Source organism: Nerophis ophidion, linkage group LG02, assembly GCF_033978795.1.
Source record: "Nerophis ophidion isolate RoL-2023_Sa linkage group LG02, RoL_Noph_v1.0, whole genome shotgun sequence".
NCBI lineage: Eukaryota > Metazoa > Chordata > Actinopteri > Syngnathiformes > Syngnathidae > Nerophis > Nerophis ophidion.
Genome location: NC_084612.1, coordinates 50772727 through 50797483, shown reverse-complemented (window position 1 = coordinate 50797483; position 24757 = coordinate 50772727). Strand labels below are relative to the sequence as shown.

Genomic DNA, 24757 nt, shown 5'->3' with positions numbered 1-24757 from the left:
TCTCTTTTTTTTCCTACCAAGAAAAGTGCACTTGTTATTAGTGAGAATATTCTTATTTTAAGGTATTTTTGGGTTCATTGAAGTTATCTAATTTTACTTGTTTTGGAAAGTCTTGACAAGCCAAATCTTCTTGTTCTATTGGCAGATAATTTTGCTGAGTTCAAGTAAAATACCCCAATGTTATTTATTTTTTTCTTGTTTTTGAACACTGACTTTTTGCAGTGTACCTTAATTGTTTCCAAACGGTGTCTGCAACAAGGCAGCCAATCAAACTAAACGAAAGTCTTCGCCATGGACCCACTAGCTGCGCAAGCTAGCTCCCCAATCAGCTAAACAGACTCAATAACTCCACGGTGGCGTTTTGGCGAATTTACTGAGGAGTTTGTGAAAGGGAAACAATACAAAAAGAATGCCAATGTAAATTGATAATACTAACACAAACATGTTAGCATTCTAGCGAGTGCTAACGTCGCTGGCTTGATTACTTTACGATAGCGCATACAAATATGCATGAAAAGACTCCTGGAGACATCATACATGGGACGGTTTAGTAAGTATGAATGGTTTTATTATATTGTAAAATTTACAAACATTGCTTGAAAGCAAAACCCTCAATTTACCAGTCGATCTACGTTCCCATCCTCACCTATGTTCATGAGCTTTCGGTTATGACCAAAAGGACAAGATCACGGGTACAAGCGTCCGAAATGAGTTTCCTCAGCCGGGTGGCGGGGCTCTCCCTTAAAGATAGGGTGAGAAGCTCTGTCATTCGGGAAGAGCTCAGAGTAAAGCCGCTGCTCCTCCACATCGAGAGGAACCAGATGAGGTGGTTCGGGCATCTGGTCAGGATGCCATCCAAACGCCGCTCTAGGAGGTGTTTCAGGCATGTCCAAAGAGTAGGAGGCCACGGGGAAGACCCAGGTCATGTTAGGAAGATTATGTCTCCCGGCTGGCCCGGGAACGCCTCGGGATCCAACGGGAGGAGCTGGACGAAGTGGCTGGGGAGAGGGAAGTCTGGGCCTCCCTGCTTAGGCTGCTGCCCCCACGACCCGGCCACGTATAAGCGGAAGTAGATGAATGGATAGATGGATGCTTGGATTGATGAACAAAGAAGCCTTACGAGTAGAAACGCTATGGACGACTAGAAGACGGAACAGCATTTCTACTTCCAGTTCAAAGCTTTAAACAGCAGGAAACACTGTAGAAATTCACCCAGTAGCCCTTGCAGTGAGCAAACTTGTCCAAAAGATAACACCATATCACAAATAATAACACACCTTCTCAGTGCCTTGTGTTTAATGAAACAGTCTGCATTTTGGCCGTCAGTGAAGAAAAATCCATAAATTTAGCCGCAGCGTTCTATAAAAGTAGCGGCTTGTAGTCGGGTAATATTTTACAAAGGACTAACCATCATACAGGTGTAAAGAAAAGGTGAGTGGAAGTTCTGGTTTACTTCTTCCCTTTTGGATGGCAAGTGACCAACATGCTTAGGGAGCCCAGTCGCTGCCTTCTCATTTAAAGTCTGCTGAAAATGATGGAAAGCGCCACTCCATATGGCAACTGACGCTGTGGTCAAATTTGGAATAAAACACGTTTTAAGATATTCCACTCTACTGTTATTTGACGGCTTAAGTGGAGAGTGCAATCTTTCGATTTGTCAGGTTTCATGTGTCAGGTAACGGATCCTTACTACTGCATGGTGGTCATGATTAATAGATAACATTTAAAGGTTTGTTAGGTAACAATGAGTTCTTTGTGTGTGTGTGTGTGTGTGTGTGTGTGTGTGTGTCTGTGTGTTTGTGTGTGTGTGTGTGTGTGTGTGTGTGTGTGTGTGTGTGTGTGTGTGTGTGTGTGTGTGTGTGTGTGTGTGTGTGTATGCAGGACTGCCCTCAGCTACTCCACTCCGGGGAAATTCTGGTTCCAGCGGGCGAAGTGCGCCCCATCACCCTGAAGGCTCGAAATCTCCCGCAGCCTCAGTCGGGCCAGCGGGGCTATGAGTGCGTGGTGAACGTGCAGGGAGTCATCCACCGCGTCACGGCGCTGCGCTTCAACAGCACCAGCGTGCAGTGCCAGAACAGCTCGGTAGGACCCGAACACAAAATTGCCCTCATTTTCGTCTGACAGGATCGGCTATTGTACCGATGCACATAATCACAAAACCCTAAACCAGTGAAGTTGGCAAATTGTGTAACTGGTAAATAAAAACAAAATACAATGATTTGTAAATACTTTTCAACCTATATTAAATTTAATAGTTGATTTTCAGGTTGACTGACATATTTTTGGACATATTTTACAATCTTTCAGTGTTATTTTTATTTCTTTAATGTGTTTAGCAAAGTTTTAAACAGTTTCGTAATGTTTTGCGTGGATCCCCAGTAAGACAGGCCGTTTCTAATCCCGGTGGGCGTCTTGGTTTTCACGGATGCCACGTGGGCGCCCGCCGCCCCGATTTGCGTGGCACGCCGAGACAGAGAGAGATTGCAGGGTGGATAAAGCGAGTGATGAGGAAGAGAGAGATGGGAAGAAGGAGGGAAGGAAAATCGCTGGGGGGCTGGAAAGGAAACGGGAAGCGAGTCAAGGCGTTTCCTGTGACCGGGGTGTGACCTTGCCTTGCAAGCTGAAGTGTCAGAGGCGGAGATGAATGCTGAGATGTGCCTTTTGTCCCGCAATTCCAATGCGAGCCATGTCGTCTGCGACAAAGCATCAAAGGTCATCTTCCTGGCGTGCGGATGATGAGCGTGTGGACGTTGACGGCGGGAGTGAGGGACGCTTAAAAGCCTCGTCTCCCCACCGCCCTTTCATCCTCCCAGCGTCCTTTTTTTCATTACCTCTCTTCTCCTTTTCAGTACACGTACGAGGGCGTGAGGATCAGCGACCTGCCGGTGGAGCTCGCCATCGTGTGGAACGGCAACTTTATCATCGACAATCCAGAGAGGATTCAAGGTGCCTCCGCCTATCGCGTGGCCTGAATGGAGCGCCGGACGCTCCATCCACTTGACTTAGACAAACTTTATTAATCCACAAGGAAAAATGTTCCACACAGTAGCTCAGTTACAAAGGATGGAAAGGATAATGAAGGTATAAAGTGCACTGTAAATGTACCATAGTAGAAATATAAAATATGACATATATGTAATATTTACATTCTGCATGAACAGCATATAATATGTACTGATATATCATATTATTATTAGAGATGTCAGATAATATCGGGCTGCCAATATTATTGGGCGATATATGCCTTAAAATGTAATCTCGGAAATCAAAAAGTACAATTTATGACTTTTTAAAATGCCGCTGTACGGAGTGGTTACCGGACATAGGGAGAAGTACAGAGCGCCAATAAACCTTATAGGCACTGCCTTTGCGTGCCGGCCCAATCACATATATACGGCTTTTCACACACAAGTGAATGCAATTCATACTTGGTCAACAGCCAAACAGGTCACACTGAGGGTGGCCATATAAACAACTATAACACTGCTACAAATATGCACCACACTGTGAACCCACACCAAACAAGAAAAACAAACACATTTCGGGAGAACATCCGTACCGTAACACAACATAAACACAACAGAACAAATACCCAGAAACCCTTGCAGCACTAACTCTTCCGGGACGCTACAATATACACCCCAGCTACCCCCTACCACCCGCCCCCACCTCAACATCCCCCGCCCCCAACCCTGCCCACCTCAACCTCCTCATGCTCTCTCAGGGAGAGCATGTCCCAAATTCCAAGCTGCTGTTTTGAGGCATGTTAAAAAAATAATGCACTTTGTAACTTCAATAATAAATATGGCAGTGCTTTGTTGGCATTTTTTTTCAATTTTTTTATTTTATTTTGGAAAACCTTGTTACATTGTTTAATGCAAAATATTACAGTATATGTAACAGCTGGAGCAAAAAAAAGGGCAGCATAAAATGAAGAATAGATCCAGCAGAAAATACGCATTATAAACAGAGAGGTAGCTAACATAGAAGCGGTCAGGTAATAGACAGATATACTCTATTGCTGTATGGCTAGTGATTATACAGCTGGATGGGGTGCGGAATGAAGGAGTTCTTGAATGGAACACTGGGAATGAAGCTGAAGGAGCCTGTTGGAGTATGAGCTCCGCTGTCCCTTAATTGTCTGGTGGAGTGGGTGGGCAGGATTGTTCATGATAACAAGCAGTTTGTCCAGTGTCCTCCTGTCCCTCACTGACACAAACGCCTCCAACTGCGTGCCAATAGTTTGGCCGGCTTGCTGGATCAGTTTGTCAACCCGGTTTAAGTCCATTTTGCTGGTGCTGCTTCCTCAACAAATCACTGCAAAGTACAGGGCACTGGCCCCAACAGACTGACAAAAGATCTCCAACAGCTTGCTGCACACAATAAAGGACCTAATGTCCTTGTATATAGCTTTGCTGTTGTCACTCAATCAATCAATGTTTACTTATATAGCCCTAAATCACGAGTGTCTAAAACGGCTGCACAAGCCACAACAACATCCTCTGCTCAGATCCCACATCAGGGCAAGGAAAAACTCAATGGGAAAATGAGAAACCTTGGAGAGGCGACCGGTGCAATGGACGTTGAGTCGATCTACCATAATATTGTGAGAGTCCAGTCCTTATTGTATCTAGCATAATAGTGAGAGTCCAGTCCGTAGTGAATCTACCATAATAGTGAGACTCCAGTCCATAGTGGATTTACCATTATAGTGAGAGTCCAATCCATAGTGGGGCCAGCAAGAGACCATCCCGAGCGAGTGGTCCACCCCGGGTCCCGATTTTGGACAGCCAGTGCTTCATCCGTGGCCACCGAACCTGCCCCGACCCCCCCCCCCCCCCACCAAGAAAGAGAGGGGGGGCAGAGCAGAAAAGAAACGGCAGATCAACTGGTCTAAAAGGGGGGTATATTTAAAGGCTAGATTATACAAATGAGTTTTAAGATTGCACTTAAATGCTGTCCTTCCAGTCCAGTCTGTTGTTCAAATTGACTCCCAGGTACTTGTACTGCCCCACTACTGCCACCTCCCCGCCCTGGAACTTGATGGCCTAAAAGGAGCGCATCCATCCAAATTGGATGGATGGCTCGCCCGCAGGGCTGAGAGGGGAAGTTCACAATGACAGTTGAGTGTGTCGCGGTCGTAAGGGATGGAGCTTCAAATGTGTTTGCAATGTTTGTGATGGTGGATGTCAAACTGTGCTCCATTGTCAAGGTCAAGGTCAAACATTTAATCATATTTTTCAGACTCCACTTTGACAGCGTCTTCGCCCCATCATTTTTGTTGTACCTACAGTTTTTAGCACTTCCATAGTGAGGTACTGATATAAGTTAGAACTAGGGTTGAATGGTATATCGCTACTAATAAAGTACTGTGGTACAAATCAATTAAGAGCGGTACTATACTGCTTTTGAAAAATACCTGTACTTTTGTTTGTTCGGACATGACGGCGTGCCGTCGTCACATCTTGACATTACTGGTGAGACGAGCAGAGGTGCATTTAAGGCAACACACACGCACAATGTACATACAAGCAGAAACAGGGTGACGTAAGAAAAGGAATAATGGACGCATTTTGGCTTAAAAACTACCGATAAAGTTGAAGCTACAAACACTGAAGCGCCACTTTGCAAGAGGTGGTTAGCTCTTGCTTTTGTTAACTGTTTGGTAGCTAGCGGATAACGTCCATCCGCAGTCGGCAGTGTTTTAGTTACTTCTAAATCACTAATCCTCGCTTCCATGGCGACAAATAGAGTAGGTATCATCACTGCAGGATGAGGAATAGCTACACATGCTTCACTACATACCGTAGGACAGGGGTAGGAAACCTATGGCTCTAGAGCCAGATGTGGCTCTTTTGATGACTGCAGCTGGCTCTCAGATAAATCTTAACTGATTAGTGATTAATAATTCCGCTGGTTATCACAGTGTTAAAAATAACGTTGAAATTATAAAACATTCTCATGCATTTTAATCCAACCATCCGTTTTCTATCACACCTGTTCAAGATGTCGCATTAATGGTAAGAAGTATTATATTTATAATTGGTTAACTTTAGAATAACAATGTTATAGTATAATAAGAGACTTATTATACTCTCAAAATGTTGGTCTTAAAAATGCACGCATTCAGTTGTATTCAGTGTTAACCAATAAAATATGGCTCTCACAGAAATACATTTTGAAATATTTGGCTTTCATGGCTCTCCCAGCCCAAAAGGTTCCCGACCCCTGCCGTAGGAGGATACAATAGCTAACCGCTAACAGCAAGCTGGCGCTCCATAATGTAAACAAATGGAATGCGTGGGTCTACACATGCAGACATTGACTGTAACGATACTAAGTACAATAGCCGAACACTGTCAATACTACAATGATTCCATCAATATTTTGTATTATTTATTTTATTTATTTTTATTTTTATTTATTTTTATTTTATTATTTATGAAGTTGGTGCTTTAATTATAACCAATGTATGATCCAGTAACTACTTGGTATTGGATTGATTCCAAAATTTGTAGTATCATTCAAAACCTATGTGAAGTATCACATCAGGAGGTACCAGAAGGTAAGAAAAGTTGGTTTTGCATAATATTGTAAAACAAAACGCAAGATAATGTCTCATCATACGTGCCATTTTGGAGTTTTTATACACACACCATAACAATAGCCTATGTTGAAGCGTAGTATGCCTGAATATGGTAGCCGTAATACTCCAACAATCCATCAAGCGGTGCTGCTTTGTAGCTTACCAAAGTTGTACTGAAATACATTTTTGAGGGCCGTGTGTAATGTTCTATATTCTCAATGAAACATCAAAGTTTTGGTATTGCTTGCTTACGGGCACTTGCTAGCGTCACTTATTGACCAGGTGTCAACCTGCAGTCCACACGTATCTCTTATGTGTGACTGCCATCTGCTGGCCACACTTATCATTACACCATGTACACTTTTTTTTCAACCAGTCTCACACTTGCAGCCTTCAAAATAATTGCGCAAAGCCAGGGGTTCTTAACCAATTTGACCTCGGGGCCAAACGTTTCCACTACAAACGGGCCAAATATTAACACTGAATCAGTAATTTTTTAATTCGATAATTATATCAAACCTACTTACAGTTTACTACTTTGTCAAATGATATGAAAGCTTGTTTTATTCACAAAGATTATTATTTATTTAACACTTAAACCTCAGGTTTAGGTCAGGCTGATTAGAAAAATGAGTACTCACCAAATATCATGCATAAGAAGGGACTTATAACTGCTGAAAAATACTTTGACATACAATCATACTTTGCTAAAATAAATGAAAAATAAACATTTGTTAATCAAACAGTCAATAAAATTTAAGTGCCAATATATAAATACACCTTCACACCTTTAGTCATAATTTTTGCGCACAAGACACTTCTCTATGACTCTAGCTCCAGACTTCTTCTTCGATTATTATTCCTGCATCCAGTGGTGGAAAAAGGTATTACAATTGACCAGAAGTACAGGTATTTTTGGGGCGAGCCCCTTAGAGGGACCAAGAATGGTCCCTGGCCCTATGTTTAAGCAACACTATTGTATAACACCACCATCACACTCTTCCAAGTTTAACCAGATGTCCTCCCACAGTGCACCTGTACAAGTGCAGCGCCCAGCGAGACAGCTGCGGCATGTGCCTTCGAGCGGAGAAGAGGTTCCAGTGTGGCTGGTGCAGCAGCGAGGGGCGCTGCACCATGAAGCAGCACTGCCCCCCCATCTCGCCGTACGCCAGTCGCTGGCTTGACCTCTCCGCCGCCAACGTCAAGTGCACCAACCCGCGCATCACTGAGGTTGGTGTGGCTATTTGGTCTGTTGCCCTGCATGTTTATACAGTTATATGTAAAATATATATATATATATACTCTATATATATATATATATATATATATATATATATGTATATATTTATATATATATACATATATATATATATATCAATCAATCAATCAATGTTTACTTATATAGCCCTAAATCACTAGTGTCTCAAAGGGCTGCACAAACCACCACAACATCCTCGGTAGGCCCACATAAGGGCAAGGAAAACTCACACCCAGTGGGACATCGGTGACAATAATGACCCAGTGGGACGTCGGTGACAATGATGACTATGAGAACCTTAGAGAGGAGGAAAGCAATGGATGTCTAGCGGGTCTAACATGATACTGTGAGAGTTCAATCCACAATGGATCCAACACAGTCGCGAGAGTCCAGTCCAAAGCGGATCCAACACAGCAGCGAGAGTCCCGTTCACAGCGGAGCCAGCAGGAAACCATCACAAGCGGAGGCGGATCAGCAGCGCAGAGATGTCCCCAGCCGATACACAGGCAAGCAGTACATGGCCACCCGATCGGACCGGACCCCCTCCACAAGGGAGAGTGGGACATAGAAGAAAAAGAAAAGAAACGGCGGATCAACTGGTCTAAAAAGGGAGTCTATTTAAAGGCTAGAGTATACAAATGAGTTTTAAGGTGAGACTTAAATGCTTCTACTGAGGTGGCATCTCGAACTGTTACCGGGAGGGCATTCCAGAGTACTGGAGCCCGAACGGAAAACGCTCTATAGCCCGCAGACTTTTTTTGGGCTTTGGGAATCACTAATAAGCCGGAGTCCTTTGAACGCAGATTTCTTGCCGGGACATATGGTACAATACAATCGGCAAGATAGGATGGAGCTAGACCGTGTAGTATTTTATACGTAAGTAGTAAAACCTTAAAGTCACATCTTAAGTGTACAGGAAGCCAGTGCAGGTGAGCCAGTACAGGCGTAATGTGATCAAACTTTCTTGTTCTTGTCAGAAGTCTAGCAGCCGAATTTTGTACCAACTGTAATCTTTTAATGCTAGACATGGGGAGACCCGAAAATAATACGTTACAGTAGTCGAGGCGAGACGTAACAAACGCATGGATAATGATCTCAGCGTCTTTAGTGGACAGAATGGAGCGAATTTTACCGATATTACGGAGATGAAAGAAGGCCGTTTTAGTAACGCTTTTAATGTGTGCCTCAAAGGAGAGAGTTGGGTCGAAGATAATACTCAGATTCTTTACCGTGTCGCCTTGTTTAATTATTTGGTTGTCAAATATTAGAGTTGTATTATTAAATAGAGTTCGGTGTCTAGCAGGACCGATAATCAGCATTTCCGTTTTTTTGGCGTTGAGTTGCAAAAAGTTAGCGGACATCCATTGTTTAATTTCATTAAGACACGCCTCCAGCTGACTACAATCCGGCGTGTTGGTCAGCTTTAGGGGCATGTAGAGTTGGGTGTCATCAGCATAACAGTGAAAGCTAATACCGTATTTGCGTATGATGTCACCTAGTGGCAGCATGTAGATGCTGAAGAGTGCAGGGCCAAGGACAGAACCCTGGGGAACTCCACACGTTACCTTAACGTAGTCCGAGGTCACATTGTTATGGGAGACACACTGCATCCTATCAGTAAGATAAGAGTTAAACCAAGACAGGGCTCAGTCTGACATACCAATTCGTGTTTTGATACGTTCTAATAAAATATTATGATCGACGGTATCGAAAGCAGCGCTAAGATCGAGGAGCAGCAACATAGATGTCGCATCAGAATCCATCGTTAGCAATAGATCATTAGTCATTTTTGCGAGGGCTGTCTCCGTGGAGTGATTTGCCCTGAAACCGGATTGAAAGGTTTCACATAGATTGTTAGACGCTAAGTGTTCATTTAACTGCTCCGCAACAATTTTTTCAAGGATTTTTGAAATAAAGGGAAGGTGAGACACCGGTCGGTAGTTTACCATGAGGTCAGGATCGAGGTTAGGTCTTTTAGGAAGAGGATGAATAACCGCTTTTTTGAATGCTAGGGGAACAGTGCCCGAGGAAAGTGATAAGTTTATAATATATAGCACTGATGGACCTAATAATACAAAGAGCTCCTTGATCAGTTTCCCAGGAAGAGGGTCAAGTAAACATGTTGTCTTTTTTATTCCATTTACACGTTGTAACAATTCCTCTAATGTTATTTCCTCAAAACGAGAGAAACTATTTTGGAGGGCAGTATCCGCCGTATATACAATCGTATCAGTGTTAATAGAACCCCGTTGTAGCTGGGACGCATTGTCTTTAATTTCCTTTCTAATGACTTCAATTTTCTTACTAAAGAATTGCATAAAGTCATCAGCTGAGTGGGTTGAGCTACTGGAAGGAGTCCCTTGTTGGGTTAGCGATGCTACCGTACTAAACAAAAATTTAGGATCGTGGGCTTTTTTGGAGCCTTTTTTAACTTTAGCGGTGCTATGTTATCAATGGTTTCGCGCAGGGCGTCGTTAAAGTTGTTAGTGAGGTTATCAATAGAGCCCACATACTTTGGGAATGGTGCCATTACCGAGGGCAGTAGGTCAGCAAGAGTTGTCGTTGTGGCTGTATTAATGTTGCGGCTGCTATAGCAGTTATTATTATTATTAGTTTGACGAACATGCGTCTGAACCTCGAATTTTATAAGGTAATGATCGGACAATACTTTAGTATACGGGAGTATCGTAACTTTGGAAACGGTGATACCCCTGACAAGCACTAGGTCTATCGTATTACTGTTGCGATGCGTGGGTTCATTTATTATTTGTGTGAGACCACAGCTATCAATTACAGTCTGGAGATCTCCGCACGGTGGGTCCGATTGGGTATTCATATGGATATTAAAGTCCCCCATTATGATTATATTATCGGCGTGTGTCCCTAGATCAGCAAAGAACTCTGAGAATTCATTGATAAAGTCCGAATAGGGCCTTGGGGGGCGGTAGATAACAGCCAGGTGTAGAGGCAGCGGTGTGACAGACCTCATAGTAAGCACCTCAAACGATTTATATTTATTATTTATGTTAGGACTAAGGTTAAAGTTTTCGTTGTATATTAGTGCGACCCCCCCACCCCTTTTAAGCGGACGGGCAATATGCGCATGTGTAAAGTTAGGAGGACATGCCTCATTTAGCGCAAAAAAGTTGTTTGGTTTAAGCCAGGTTTCGCTGAGACCGATGACGTTAAGATTGTTGTCTCTGATAATATCATTAACTAATAACGTTTTGGGAGACAATGATCTTATGTTTAAAAAACCTATATTATAGGTAGTGGGCTGTTTTAGGGAGTTTTTGATCAAATTATCCGTAGTAGCAATATTAATAATGTTGTGTTTATTATGCCCAGTGCATTTAGTATAATTACGACCATATCTAGGAATTGATACGACAGGAATTTTCCGATTGTTTGATTGTTGCTTTGATAAACTGCACGCATCATGGTTAGCCACCTCAGTGACGGGAATTTTACGATTGTTTGTTTGTTGCTTTGATAAACTGCACGCATCATAGTTAGCCACCTCGGTAAAACACATGTCCAACTCTGAAACACTCAAAGCAGAAAAAACATGTTCTAATTTAACTGACTCCTTACCCAGACCAGTAGTCTCGCATTTTCCATTTAAATCCGTCTTCAGGATGGAGGGAAGTGGTGTTCTGTGGGGATTAGCCTTCTGCTTTGTTTTTAGCCCCGCTCGACATCCGCGTTTCCGATCACACCGCTGGCGTCTGCTCCGTAGACGGCCCCCGCTGCTACTATACTCCCCTGCTTCACAGGCCGCTGGATGTAGCCGCCGACGTATTCCCATGCTAGTTAGCACGTTTAGCACGCACGCGTCTATCAGTCCAAAACGGCCCGATATGTCCACATCCAGAAGTGTCTGGCGGTCGTACGTGATCACGGAGTGACCACGATGTGAGCCAGCCATAAAGTTTGTAGAATTGTCGGGTATTTCTGCCAAATGTTCCATATTTAGCAAGAGCCCCTCGAGAGCGCAGCCCGTCCGGGCGCCGCCATCTTGGATCTTATATATATAAATATATATATTTATATATATAAATATATATATATATATATATATATATATATATATATATATATATATATATATATATATATATATATATATATATATATATATATAAATATATATATAAATATATATATATTTATATATATAAATATATATAAATATATCTATATATATATTTATATATATATATATATATAAATATATATATATCTATATATATAAATATATATATAGATATATATATATTTATATATATAAATATATATAAATATATATATATATATATTTATATATATATATATATATATATATATATATATATATATATAAATATATGTATATATATATATATTTACATTTACAGAATGACAATTACTTTATATATACATATTTAAAGTACATACATATATCTATACATATTATACATATATATATATACATATACATATATATGTGTGTGTGTGTTTAAATTTGTGTATATATATATATATATATATATATATATATATATATATATATATATATATATATATATATATATATATATTAGAGCTGTAACAACTAATCGATTAAATCAAGTAAAATCGATTAAAATCGATTATAAAAATAGTTGCCGATTATTTAGTCATCGATTCGTTGGATGCATACAATGCGCATGCGCGGAGTTTTTATTTTTATTTTTATATATATATATACATATATATATTTTTTTTCCTAAACCTTTATTTATAAACTGCAACATTTACAAACAGCTGAAAAACACTGATCAAAATAAGTACAAAAACAGTACAAAAAGCCCACGTCTCATGAGGCGGCAGTGAGCCAGCCAATGATGTGTCATGTGCAGCACATGTGACCACGCCGTTTCCTTTGCTGAAAACATTCGAAAAATGGCGGAGGTAAACAGTACGGATAGTTCAGCGGATCTTGAGGTTATAAAAGTGTACAACCTAAGTCGTCAAAAGTGTCGGAACACTTTATTTTAAAGACTTCAAAGACGACATTTCCTGCAAAACGAGCACAATGGACCTCGCGTACGTGGCACGAAGGACAACATTGCTTCGGCAGCACCTGAAGAGGAAACATGGATGACAAAAAAATCACGGTACGTAACTTTTTAAGTCCATAGTCCAAGTACATTGATCCGTTGTGTCCGTCTTTGTGTGTTTTTAATATGTTGTTAACGAGGAGATTTTTTTAAGGCAATAAACGGACAGAAATATCTCAGGTTGGTTTCATAATGGAACAATGTAGCCGGACCCGATAAAGCTATATAATATTTGAGTGACGCTTTAGTAATATAAACGTTGTGAAGGTGCTGGAATATTTAATACTATTATTCACAGGCAGCCTAAAATGAATCATGTATTATTCACAACAGAAACGTGTACAATATCTGACCCAGTTCTGATCTGATGAGTTACATTTCTGTGTTAATATTGATGTATGCTGCATTCCCAATGTCCATCTATTTCATTTAGCTTTAACGTGGTGGTGTAATTAGATAGATAGATAGATAGATAGATAGATAGATAGATAGATAGATAGATAGATAGATAGATAGATAGATAGATAGATAGATAGATAGATAGACAGATAGATGCATGGATGGATGGATGGATGGATGGATGGATGGATGGATAGATAGATAGATAGATAGACAGATAGATAGATAGATAGATAGAGGAATAGATCGATCGATCGATCGATCGACCGACGGACGGACGGACGGACGGACGGACAGATAGATGGATGGATGGATAGATAGATAGATAGATAGATAGATAGATAGATAGATAGATAGATAGATAGATAGATAGATAGATAGATAGATAGATAGATAGATAGATAGATAGATAGATAGATAGATAGATAGATAGATAGATAGATAGATAGATAGATAGATAGATAGATAGATAGATAGATAGATGGATGGATAGATAGATAGTACTTTTATTGATTCCCTCAGGGAGTTTCCTCAGGAACATTTAAATTCCAGCAGCAGTGTACAGAATTGACATCGAATTTAAAAAGTAAATAACAGGGGTTTAAATGAAAAAAAAAAAAATATATATATATATATATATATATATATATATATATATATATATTGCAATAAGAATAAAAAGAAAAAAGTAAAAATAACAATATTATAAGAAAAAATTGGCAGCAGTGACCATGATATGAAAAAATTTGCCTTTTTCATCACAAATTATTAAATAAATTAACTAAGTATGTATTGTGTTACATGTAAATGTTGCTACTATGTAAGTTCATGATATGGTTTCTCTCATTTCAGAAAGAAACAAGCCAGCATTAGCGACTTCGTAAAAAGGAAGGTGTGCACACCAAAGCAAGCGGCGGCATTGACTGATGCTATCCAGAATATGTTGCTAACTGACATGAGGCGACTATCAATGGTGGAGGATGACGGTTACAGAAAAATGATTTACGTCCTCAACCCTGGTTACACTCTTCCCTCGAGGACCCATTTTACCAAACTGATGGAGAGGAAGTATGAGCAGACATTTCAAGCTGTGTAAACTGACATTAAAGCCACCCAGAGCAAAATTGTTCCGACCACTGATGTGTGGACAAGTGTAGCCACGGCAGTCTACATCCGCAATACATGCCACTACATTGGAGACGAATGGAACATGAAGTCAATCTGCCTTACGACCATGCCACTAGAGGAAAGACATTCAGCATCCAGCATTGCAGAATGGTTGGAATAGGTAGTAGGCAGGTTTGAAATTCCCCTAAGCAAAATTATTGCTATTGTGCATGACAATTGTGCACTTTATAAAAAAAAACATTTTTCTAACACTCGCCTTGTTATTGTTATGTTTGGCAAGTCAAAAGGACATGGTGCCAGTGTGCGGTTTTTTAAAATAAATTATTGGAAAGGATAAAAATGTAGTTTGTCTTTTTATCCGATTAATTTTCCATTAATCGAAGTAATAATTGACAGATTAATCGATTATCAAATTAATCGTTAGTTGCAGCACAATATATATATATATATATATATATATATATATATATATATATATATATATATATATATATATATATATATATACATATATATACATATAAATAAATAAATGGGTTGTACTTGTATAGCGCTTTTCTACCTTCAAGGTACTCAAAGCGCTTTGACACTACTTCCACATTTACCCATTCACACACACATTCACACACTGATGGAGGGAGCTGCCATGCAAGGCGCCAACCAGCACCCATCAGGAGCAAGGGTGAAGTGTCTTGCTCAGGACACAACGGACGTGACGAGGTTGGTACTAGGTGGGATTTGAACCAGGACCCCTCGGGTTGCGCACGACCACTCTCCCACTGCGCCACACATATATTTACATATATATATATATATATATATATATATATATATATATATATATATATATATATATATATATACATATTATATATACATATGTTATATATATATATACATATATTATATATATATGTATTTATATATATATATATATATATATATATAATATTATATATCATATTTATATATTCATATATAAATATATTACTTTTAAATATATATTATATTTTAGTTTTTAATTTCATTTACTCTATTTCTTAATTAATTTATAGTTTCAAATCAATATTTATTATGTGATCTACATTTTATTTATTAATTCTACAATGTACAGTAATCGCTCCAGTGGCGCAGTAGGGTGATAAATAAGCTCTGCTTCTTTCTACTCCCTTTCGGACACGTTGGTTTGTGCAAGTGTTACCGTATGTGTTTCCCTAATTTGTGAAGCATGTCAAACTACAGTCTGTATAATTACAAGTGAATTAGTCATCTCGTACTTAGGGAACAACAGCATAATGATGGGGCAGCGGCGTCCTTTTTCTCTCTGCGTGACATATAATTTCCTCTGAGGACTCTTTGTGCACGAGTCAATCGATAAATGTTGCATGATAACACAGTCGCGGAAAGCGGTTAGCAAGGTAGACGTCATGCTTGATGAAGATCAGCATGTCATTGGTGTTCGCATTAGCATATTGTTAAGAGTGTCGATCAAAGGTCTTCCACTTGTTTGCATGGAGGACTGTTATGTTCATCACAATGTCTTATTCATCTAAATAACAATGTATTTAAGTACAATGTAAAAAAAAAATCAGTAGCTTTTAGGATAAACAAAAGGAACATTCACATTGGTTTTTAAAGCATTTTACTTTAATTAAATAAAAAACATTGTCAACTCTCAGCTCAGTCTCCAGCATTTTACATTAAAGTGTTCTAACTGTCAATAGAAAACTGAATTTTTATAGTAAAATTCTGCAAACTGTGTTTTTTTTTACTGTAAAACAATTGGAGTTTTCACAGTGTTTTACTGTAAATGGCAAAACTGTATTACACTTTCTCACAATAAAAGAACATCAGCTCAGTTGCCAAAATGTCATTGCCAAAAACAGTGGTACAGTTGTTATTTTTTTCAATTAAGGTAAAATGCTGTAAAAACTACATTGCTGTGAAATATTATTTATATATTACATATTACTATGATATATTAATATAACCTTTTTACAGTGTATAATTTGATACATGACCTGCTTTTAAATCACACTGTAAGTCAAGCAGATAAAAAAAAATCATTTCTATATTAACAACAACAAAAACGTTTTTTTAATAATATATTTATTGTAATAGTATATTTGTTGCATTATTAGATAATATCTAAGTTTTAAAAATATGCTATTTTATGAGGAACATGTCCAGTGCATCTGGAAAGTCTTCACAATGCTTCACTTTCCCCACATTTTGGTATTTTACAGCCTTATTCCAAAATAGAATAAATCCATGTTTGCCCTCAAAATTCAGCACACAATACCCCATAATGACAATGTGAAAAGTGTTTTCTTTAAAAAAACATGTTTGCAAATGTATTAAAAAATGTACATTTGAAAAATCAAATGTAGCCTTTGCTCAATACTTTGTTGATGCACTTTTAGCAGTAATTACAGCTTCAAATAACTTTAAATACGATGCCACAAGCTTAGCACACTTTCTTTGGGCACATTTAACCATTCCTCTTTGCAGCATCACTGAAGCTCCACAAGGTTGGATGGGAAATGTTGGTTTTCATCTGAATTGCTATTTAAACAAGTTTAAAAAAAAAAAAAAATCAACTTTTCACATTGTCATTACGGGGTTATTGTGTTTATAATTTTGAAGACAAAAATGTATATATTCCATCCATCCATCCATCATTCCATTTCCTACCTCTAGTCCCTTTCAGATTTTGACATATTGCTGTAACATAACAGGGTGTCTTTGGAAGTGGGAGGTTGATTGGCAACACTAAATTGGCCCTAGTGTGTGAATGTGAGCGTGAATGTTGTCTGTCTATCTGTGTTGGCCCTGCGATGAGGTGGCGACTTGTCCAGGGTGTACCCCGCCTTCCGCCCGATTGTAGCTGAGATAGGCGCCAGCGCCCCCCGCGACCCCGGAAGGGAATAAGCGGTAGAAAATGGATGGATGGATAACAGGGTGTGAAAAAGAGAAGCGCTGTGAGTACTTTTGGGTGCACTGTATTTTTTAATAGTACAGATTAAAAAGCAGTTCAAAGCTGCTTTCTAAATTAATTGGCCCCTAGAACAATGTAGCTAATTAGTCTTGCACGGGCTCGCATTGCACCTAGGTGTACCTAATCATTAGACCTGGGTGTACCTAATGAAGTGTACTTATCCAAGTTGACAGTTGCCAGAATTTGTGCATTTGATGGATGTCATCATATTTTACAAAAGTGCAACCTCGGCGAAGGGGGCACATGACGAAATGCACACTTCAAAGAGCAGCGACGCCCTTGATGTCAAGCTGGTAATAATAGCGTTTGGTAAAAGGACTCAAGTACAGTGTTCAGCTCGACCAGGGGAGATCCAAACATTTTCCACCGAGGAACATAAAATAAAAGCATGCGGTGGCTGTTTTGCTAGTTCTTATTTTGAAAAGCAATACAGTATTGTTGTACCCATTAGCGCTCCCCTCAATGCTAGTGAACGTTAAATGTCCAGGGGACCCATAAGGGTCTCAGACATTAAAGTATTTACTGTAACATATGTTAAAATTATTTTTAACTTTCAACAACTAAATATCAGTAGATCCACTTCTGTTGACGTAAAGTTGAAATAGTTTTTAATGTTTTATAATCTTTTTTAGTCAAATCCTTGATTAAATAGGAAAAATACAAAATATGCACGATTTTCCCCCCAAAAAATGTTCAAAGTAAAGTATTTGATGTGAACTAATTGCGGTTTTAATGAGTTACATAATTTGTAACAGCATTGATTTTGATTCATATTTTTTCTTTTTAGGAATGGTCTTTAAAAAAAACAAAATAAACAGGTAAAAGGTCCAGGGGACCCAAACGGGTCTCAGTCATTACAATGTTAATAATAAGTCATATATTAAAGTTAAAGTACCAATGATTGTTACACACACACGAGATGTGGCGACATTTGTCCTCTGCATTTGACCCATCCCCTCGTTCACCCCCTGAAAGGTGAGGGGAGCAGTGGGCAGCAGCAGTGCCGCGCCCGGAAATCATTTTGGTGATTTAACCCCCAATTCCAACTGTTGATGCTGAGTGCCAAGCAGGGAGGAAATGGGTCCTATTTTTCTAGTCTTTGGTATGACTCAGCCGGAGTTTGAACTCACAACCTACCGATCTCAGGGCGGACACTCAAACCACTAGGCCACTGAGTAATATTTGTTTTAAACTTTCAACGCATAATTATCAATAGATCAACTTTTGTTGACATAAAGTTCAAATTTCTTTTAATGTTTTATGACCTTTTTTTGTCAACCCTTCATTAAGTAGGGAATAGTACAAAATATGCAATATTTTACCCCACAAAAATTGTTCAAAGTGAAATATTGGATGTAAACTAATTGGAGTTTTAAAGAGGTAAATAATTTGCAACAAAATTGCTTTTGATTCATTTTTATTTTTTGAGCAATGGCCGTTTAAAAAAACAAAAACAGGTTTAAGGTTTCAGGGATCCAAAAGGCCCCCACTCATATCAAATAAGTCATACATTCATATGTATCATTTTTACTTTTAAACACTTTGATCAGCTTCACATGTGTCGATTATATCTTTGTATTATTGCTGAGCAATAAAAAACTCTGCATGGCAACTTTGTGTTATATGTGTCAATACTGCAACATTTTCTCGTTTCTTTGCACCAGTTTGCTCTTTTATTCCACTTTTTAATGTTTTTTTTTTTTTAATGTTATTTTTAAAACTGTGGCTGCAGTTTGGACACCCCTGAGCTAGAACATCTGCATGTCCAAATGGTTCCAGTACAGACTGTTATTTCACTTTGGAGACGATGAAGCGTTTTAATAATGAGCTGCATTTTAGCGTAAACCTTGGGGGGTGGGGGGACGGGGGGCTATTTTGGTTGTAAAAATGTAAGATGTTTTCTTTCAACAAAGATCATGGAGTTATTATGTAATTACAAAAGGAAGAGGATTAATATGGAGGTTTACCTGACACATGAAACGTGGCAAATACCAGTATAGTGTTGAATATCATTGTGGAGATCCTCGTCCGGGACCCTCCGTTCCCTACCCGGAAACACCACGCCTGGTTCAGGGTTTACACAATTTTATTTGTTGCACCCCTTTTGTTTGTCGCAAATGTCTCTTTTCAGCTTTTCAGCTCTAAATGACATGTGTTAATCGCGCTTCTCCGTCTGGCTCTCACTCCTCACTCACCAGCCCCCTCATGGTTTCCAACGCTGCTGATAAAGGAAACAGGTGATTAGATAACTCGTCCCAGCTGAGGTATCTGCTCACCTGATTGCTGCTTCACGACCGGCTGCCGCACATGCTCCGCCCGCAGGGGACGCATAAGACACGCCCCTCTCCACAATCATAAAATGTGTTTTGTGACCACAACACAGCGTCAGTTGCTATCGAGAGTGGTGCTTTCCATAATTTTCAGCAAACTGCTTTGCGCAATGATTAACCCCCTCGTTCTTCTCACACCCAGGAGTGGGGCTTTATGAATCCCTTCCCTACTGTATCTTTAGGCCAAATGAGTTCTAGTTTGAGATGGTCTTTGTCAGTTAAACCATATGACCAAGACATGATTTAACCCACATGTGTCAAACCTATGGTCTTGCCACATAATTTTATACGGCCTGCTAACGCTTGGGCATAGTATGAGTCAACTAGAATTTGCAATTCTGCTAGGAATTGCATGGGAAAAGTGGAGTGTGTGGATGTTGGAACAGTTCTGATCGGATGAGAAATGTGGGGTATGGAGTTCATTGTATATTTTCTATTCATGGTAAATGGGGAGAAAATTACCGAAAATTCTGGGAAAACCGGGAAATTTTGGTCAAGGGAAAACATGCAAAAAAAAAAAATTGAGAAACTTTGGGGAAACTGGGAAGTTAAGAAAATATTGATACCAACACAATTGTCCTAGATCAGAGGTCACCAGAGCGGTGCCCGCGGACACCAGGTAGCCCGTAAGGACCAGATGAGTCGCCCGCTGGCCTGTTCTAAAAATAGCTCAAATAGCAGCACTTACCAGTGAGCTGCCTCTATTTTTTTACATTTTATTTATTTACTAGCAAGCTGGTCTCGCTTTGCTCGACATTTTTATTCAAAGAGAGACAAAACTCAAATAGAATTTTAAATACCAAGAAAATATTTTAAAGACATGGTCTTCACTTGTTTATATAAATTCATTTATTTTTTTTACTTTGCTTCTTATAACTTTCGGAAAGACAATTTTAGAGAAAAAATACAACCTTAAAAATTATTTTAGGATTTTTAAACACATATACACCTTTTTACCTTTTAAATTCCTTCCTCTTCTTTCCTGACAATTTAAATCAATGTTCAAGTAAATTAGGGACGGTGTGGCGCAGTGGGAGAGAGGCCGTGCAACCCCACCTAGTACCAACCATTGTCACGTCCGTTGTGTCCTTCACCCTTGCTCCTGATGGGTGCTGGTTAGCGCCTTGCATGGCTGCTCCCTCGATCAGTGTGTGAATGTGTGTGTGAATGGGTAAATGTGGAAGTAGTGTCAAAGCGCTTTGAGTACGTTGAAGGTAGAAGAAATGCGCTATACAAGTACAACCCATTTATCATTTATTTTATTTTATTTTTTTATTGTAAAGAATAACAAATACATTTTAATTTAATTCTTCATTTTAGCTTTTGTTTTTTGACATAGAATATTGTGAAATATTTCTTCAAACTTATTATGATTAAAATTAAAAAAATATATTCTGGCAAATCTAGAAAATCTGTAGAATCAATTTTAAATAATATTTCAAAGTCTTTTGAATTTATTTTTTAAATTTTTGTTCTTGAAAATCTAGAAGAAATAATGATTTGTCTTTGTTAGAAATATAGCTTGGTCCAATTTGTTACATATACTAACAAAGTGCAGATTGGATTTTAACCTATTTAAAACATGTCTTAAAAAATACATATTTATTGTGAGAAATAATTAGGATGATCAGTGTTTCCACAAAGATAAATATCCTTAATTATTAATAATAACATAGAGTTAAAGGTAAATTGAGCATATTGGCTATTTCTGTCAATATATTTAAGTGTGTATCAAACTGGTAGCCTTTCGCATTAATCAGTTCCCAAAAAGTAGTTCTTGGTTTCAAAAAGGTTGGTGACCCCTGCCCTAGATGATATGAGTGCGTTGGTTTTGGAATTTTTGAATCGGTTGAAAAATATTGACGTAGTAACAGTATGAATTTAAATGGGTATTTCAGCATCCCTGGAATTTGGGGAAAACTGGGAATTTTTGAAAATATTGATGCCAGCACAATTGTCCTAGATGATAAGACTGGGTTGGTGTTGGAATTTTTTGATTCGGTTGAAAAATGTAGACATAGTAACAGTTCCAATTTCAATGGGTATTTTGGAATTCCTGGAATTTTGGGAAAACTGGGAATTTGTACAAAAAAAAAATGGTAGTTTTGTTACCGCAATTTACGAGAAATGTTTTGATGGTGGAATGGTCAAAAGTGGTACAACATGCAAACTCCACACAGAAAGATCCAGAGCCCGGGATTGAACCCAGGACTACTCAGAACATTCGTATTGTGAGGCAGACACACTAACCCTTCCACCACCGTAAAGCCTAAAAATATTATTATTTTTGCTAATAATAATGATAAGTATGTTTTTTGGTGTAGAATCTTAGATGTGAGAATGTTTGAACATTCACACAATACTAATACTATTATTATTTTTATTATTATTGTTAATAATAATGATAAATCACTGTTTTTTGGTGTAGAGTCTAATATGTGTGAATGATTGGACATTCACACAATAAAGTACCTTATTTCCGACTAAATGGATTAGTTGTTTCTCATTTTGACAGAAAAAAAATATGTACTGCATCGAATTGCATTCCTATTAAACTTGAATGATATCAATATCGCAACAAATATCATCTTATCACACTAGCAAACATTTGATTTGTCCAAAAAAAAATAATAATAATTATGCGTACATGACTTATGATTTCAAAGCAAGCTATCTGGCAAACATCCATGTGGTTCTTGTGCAGGTGAGCCCAGTTGCGGGGCCTCTGGAGGGCGGCACCCTGGTCACCATCCAAGGCCTGAACCTGGGCCTGGCCTTCTCCGAGCTGGAGGGCAACGTGCAGGTGGCGGGAGTGCCCTGTCTTCCCCGGGAGGAGGGATACGTCACCGCCCAACAGTAAGACGCACGCTTTTCTTAACCGGCGTGTAAATAAACTAAGCGCTGTTATTGCGGGTGGGCGGGGCTTGCGTGGCCCCGGAGGCAGAAGGGAGGGACAGACTTCGATTGGCTGCCGGCTGCCATTGAAATGCGCAGCGTGTCGCTGACTGTTTCTCTCACACACGTAATGCCATTGGCCTTTCTCTTTTATACCTTTCTCTTTTATAACCTCGTCAAAATTATACTGTGAAAACAGGAAATACATATCTGGTGATGCCGCTGCCGAGCCTTTCACTTCATTTCACTTATTCAACAGCTTATTCACTGCACATTTTATCTCACTGACCCGGCAGGCAACGTGGCTTTACAGTTGTCATGGCAACTGCAGGTATCAGTGGGTGGCAGTCGTGCGGTGGACTGGCGGAGAGGGGTAGTTTATCATCGGAGTTCTGTTTTCCATTAGGAAGAAGGATGGTCCTCTACATTGACCCGCTACATTTTTGAAAGCAGTCTCCATCACAGAGGAGAAGTGTTCCGAATTCTAACCAAGCCGTGATGTTGCCACAGTACGGCCGGGAAAAACCCTGTTTTTTTAAATTTCAGTGAAAAAAAACTGAAATAGGCGCCAGCGCCCCCCGCGACCCCAAAAGGGAATAAGTGGTAGAAATGGATGGATGGGTGGATGGATGAAAAAAAATCTGTGTTAAAAGATTCACTGTAAAAAAATATTCATTGTTTAAAGATTCAGTGTAAAAAAGTACACTGCATAAAAATCTCTGTAAAAAATAATTGTAAAAAAATTCTGTGTATGAAAATTCATTGTATAATAACTCAATGTATTAAAACCAGTGTAAAACTTTTTTTTTTAAAGATTCAGTGTAAAAAAAAATGTAAACAAATTTAGTTTAAAAGAAATGCAGTGTTTAAAGATTCAGTGTAAAAAATGTCTGTTTAAAGATTCAGTAAAAGTAGTGTTTAAAAATCGTTGTATAAAAATCATTGTAAAAAATGTCTGTGTAAAAAATGTCAATGTAAAATATGTAGCGTATAATATTCAGTGTAAAAACATTTGTGTAAAAAATTCAGTGTATAAAACTTAAAAAAAAAAAAATGTGATGTGAAGTGGTCATCAGAATCATTTTTTTTTATTTTGATGACAAGTTATTCACCTTTTTTAACCCGGGGGCCAACTTTTCTACTGCAGAGGGGCCCGGGGCCCACACAAAGTTTAACACTGAATTAATCATCTTACTCTTGAGTTGAATGCAATAATTATATCCAACCTACTTACAGTTGACAACCTTGTCAAATGTTATGAAAGCATGTTTGAATCACAAATATTATTATCAAGGCTTAGGTCAGACTGATTACAAAAGTCAATACTTAGCAAATATACTGAATTAGAAGGGGCAACGCAGCCTCCACTCGTGGCGTGCGGTCGGCGCGGCGTTGACTCGCTGCCGTTCGGACCTGCGAGTCAATAGCAGAATTGTCAAGTCGTGCGGTGCCGTGGAACCAGCGGCGCCACCGCCTCTTGCTGCGCGCGGCCTGCACGGCGCTGGCACTGGTGGTCCCCCGCCAGCGTCACCGCCGCTGCCAGATCCCGCGGGCGAGGGTAGCGGACCCAGGCCGACGTCTGCGTCGGGATCGCCTCCAGGAATTGCTCCAGAACGACCAGCTCCAACACCCGGCCGTCGCTGTCCCCCGGCTGCAGCCAGCGCGTCGCTGCGTCTTGCAGCTGCTGCTCCAGCAGGAATGGGCGGTACTCCGGTCCAAGGCACAGCACCCGAAACCGGTGCCGGTGGTCCTCCGAGGCGCAGCCGGTCCGGTTCAGCACCGCCCGCCTCAGGTCCAGGAAGCACATACGGGAGGCCGCCGGCAGGCTAAGCGCCGCCCGCTGCACCTCCCTTGCAAGCAGCAGCAGCAGTCACACGCCCTATTCTTCTTCGGGCCTTCCGCACCCCGCCGCCGTGGCCTCAAATATGTCGAGGAATGCCTGGGGGGCTTCTGCCTCGGTCATACGCTGCACAGAGACGGCAGCTGATGTCGGCGACCCCGCTCCGACCCGATCCGCCAGCGACTGCAGTATTTCACTCTGCTGTGCAACCTGGTGTCGAACCGCCTCTAATTGCGGCTGGC

The 24757-nt window shown here is 39.7% G+C and overlaps 2 protein-coding genes across 5 annotated transcripts in view; one reads left to right on the top strand and one right to left on the bottom strand.

Annotated features, from left to right (window-relative positions):
- LOC133542108 (plexin-A2-like) overlaps positions 1–24757 on the top strand; it is a 372047-nt gene that overhangs the window by 240288 nt on the left and 107002 nt on the right. For 3 of the 4 annotated variants that reach the window (XM_061885956.1, XM_061885972.1, XM_061885963.1), the window contains exons 10-13: positions 1882–2082; positions 2850–2946; positions 7617–7816; positions 22485–22636. In XM_061885956.1, the coding sequence (XP_061741940.1) occupies positions 1882–2082; positions 2850–2946; positions 7617–7816; positions 22485–22636 (650 nt within the window). Of the gene's footprint in view, positions 1–1881; positions 2083–2849; positions 2947–7616; positions 7817–14176; positions 14779–22484; positions 22637–24757 lie in introns of those variants that run through there. The other variant, XM_061885978.1, reaches the window with a different exon arrangement.
- LOC133542130 (zinc finger protein 213-like) lies at positions 23792–24675 on the bottom strand. The gene has a single exon (XM_061885991.1). The coding sequence runs from the start codon at positions 24480–24482 to the stop codon at positions 24111–24113; it is 372 nt and encodes a 123-aa protein (XP_061741975.1). The 5' UTR covers positions 24483–24675; the 3' UTR covers positions 23792–24110.

Bases quoted from the DNA above. Each gene is read 5' to 3' on its own strand.
- LOC133542130 (XM_061885991.1), bottom strand. From the start codon at position 24,482: ATGTGCTTCCTGGACCTGAGGCGGGCGGTGCTGAACCGGACCGGCTGC.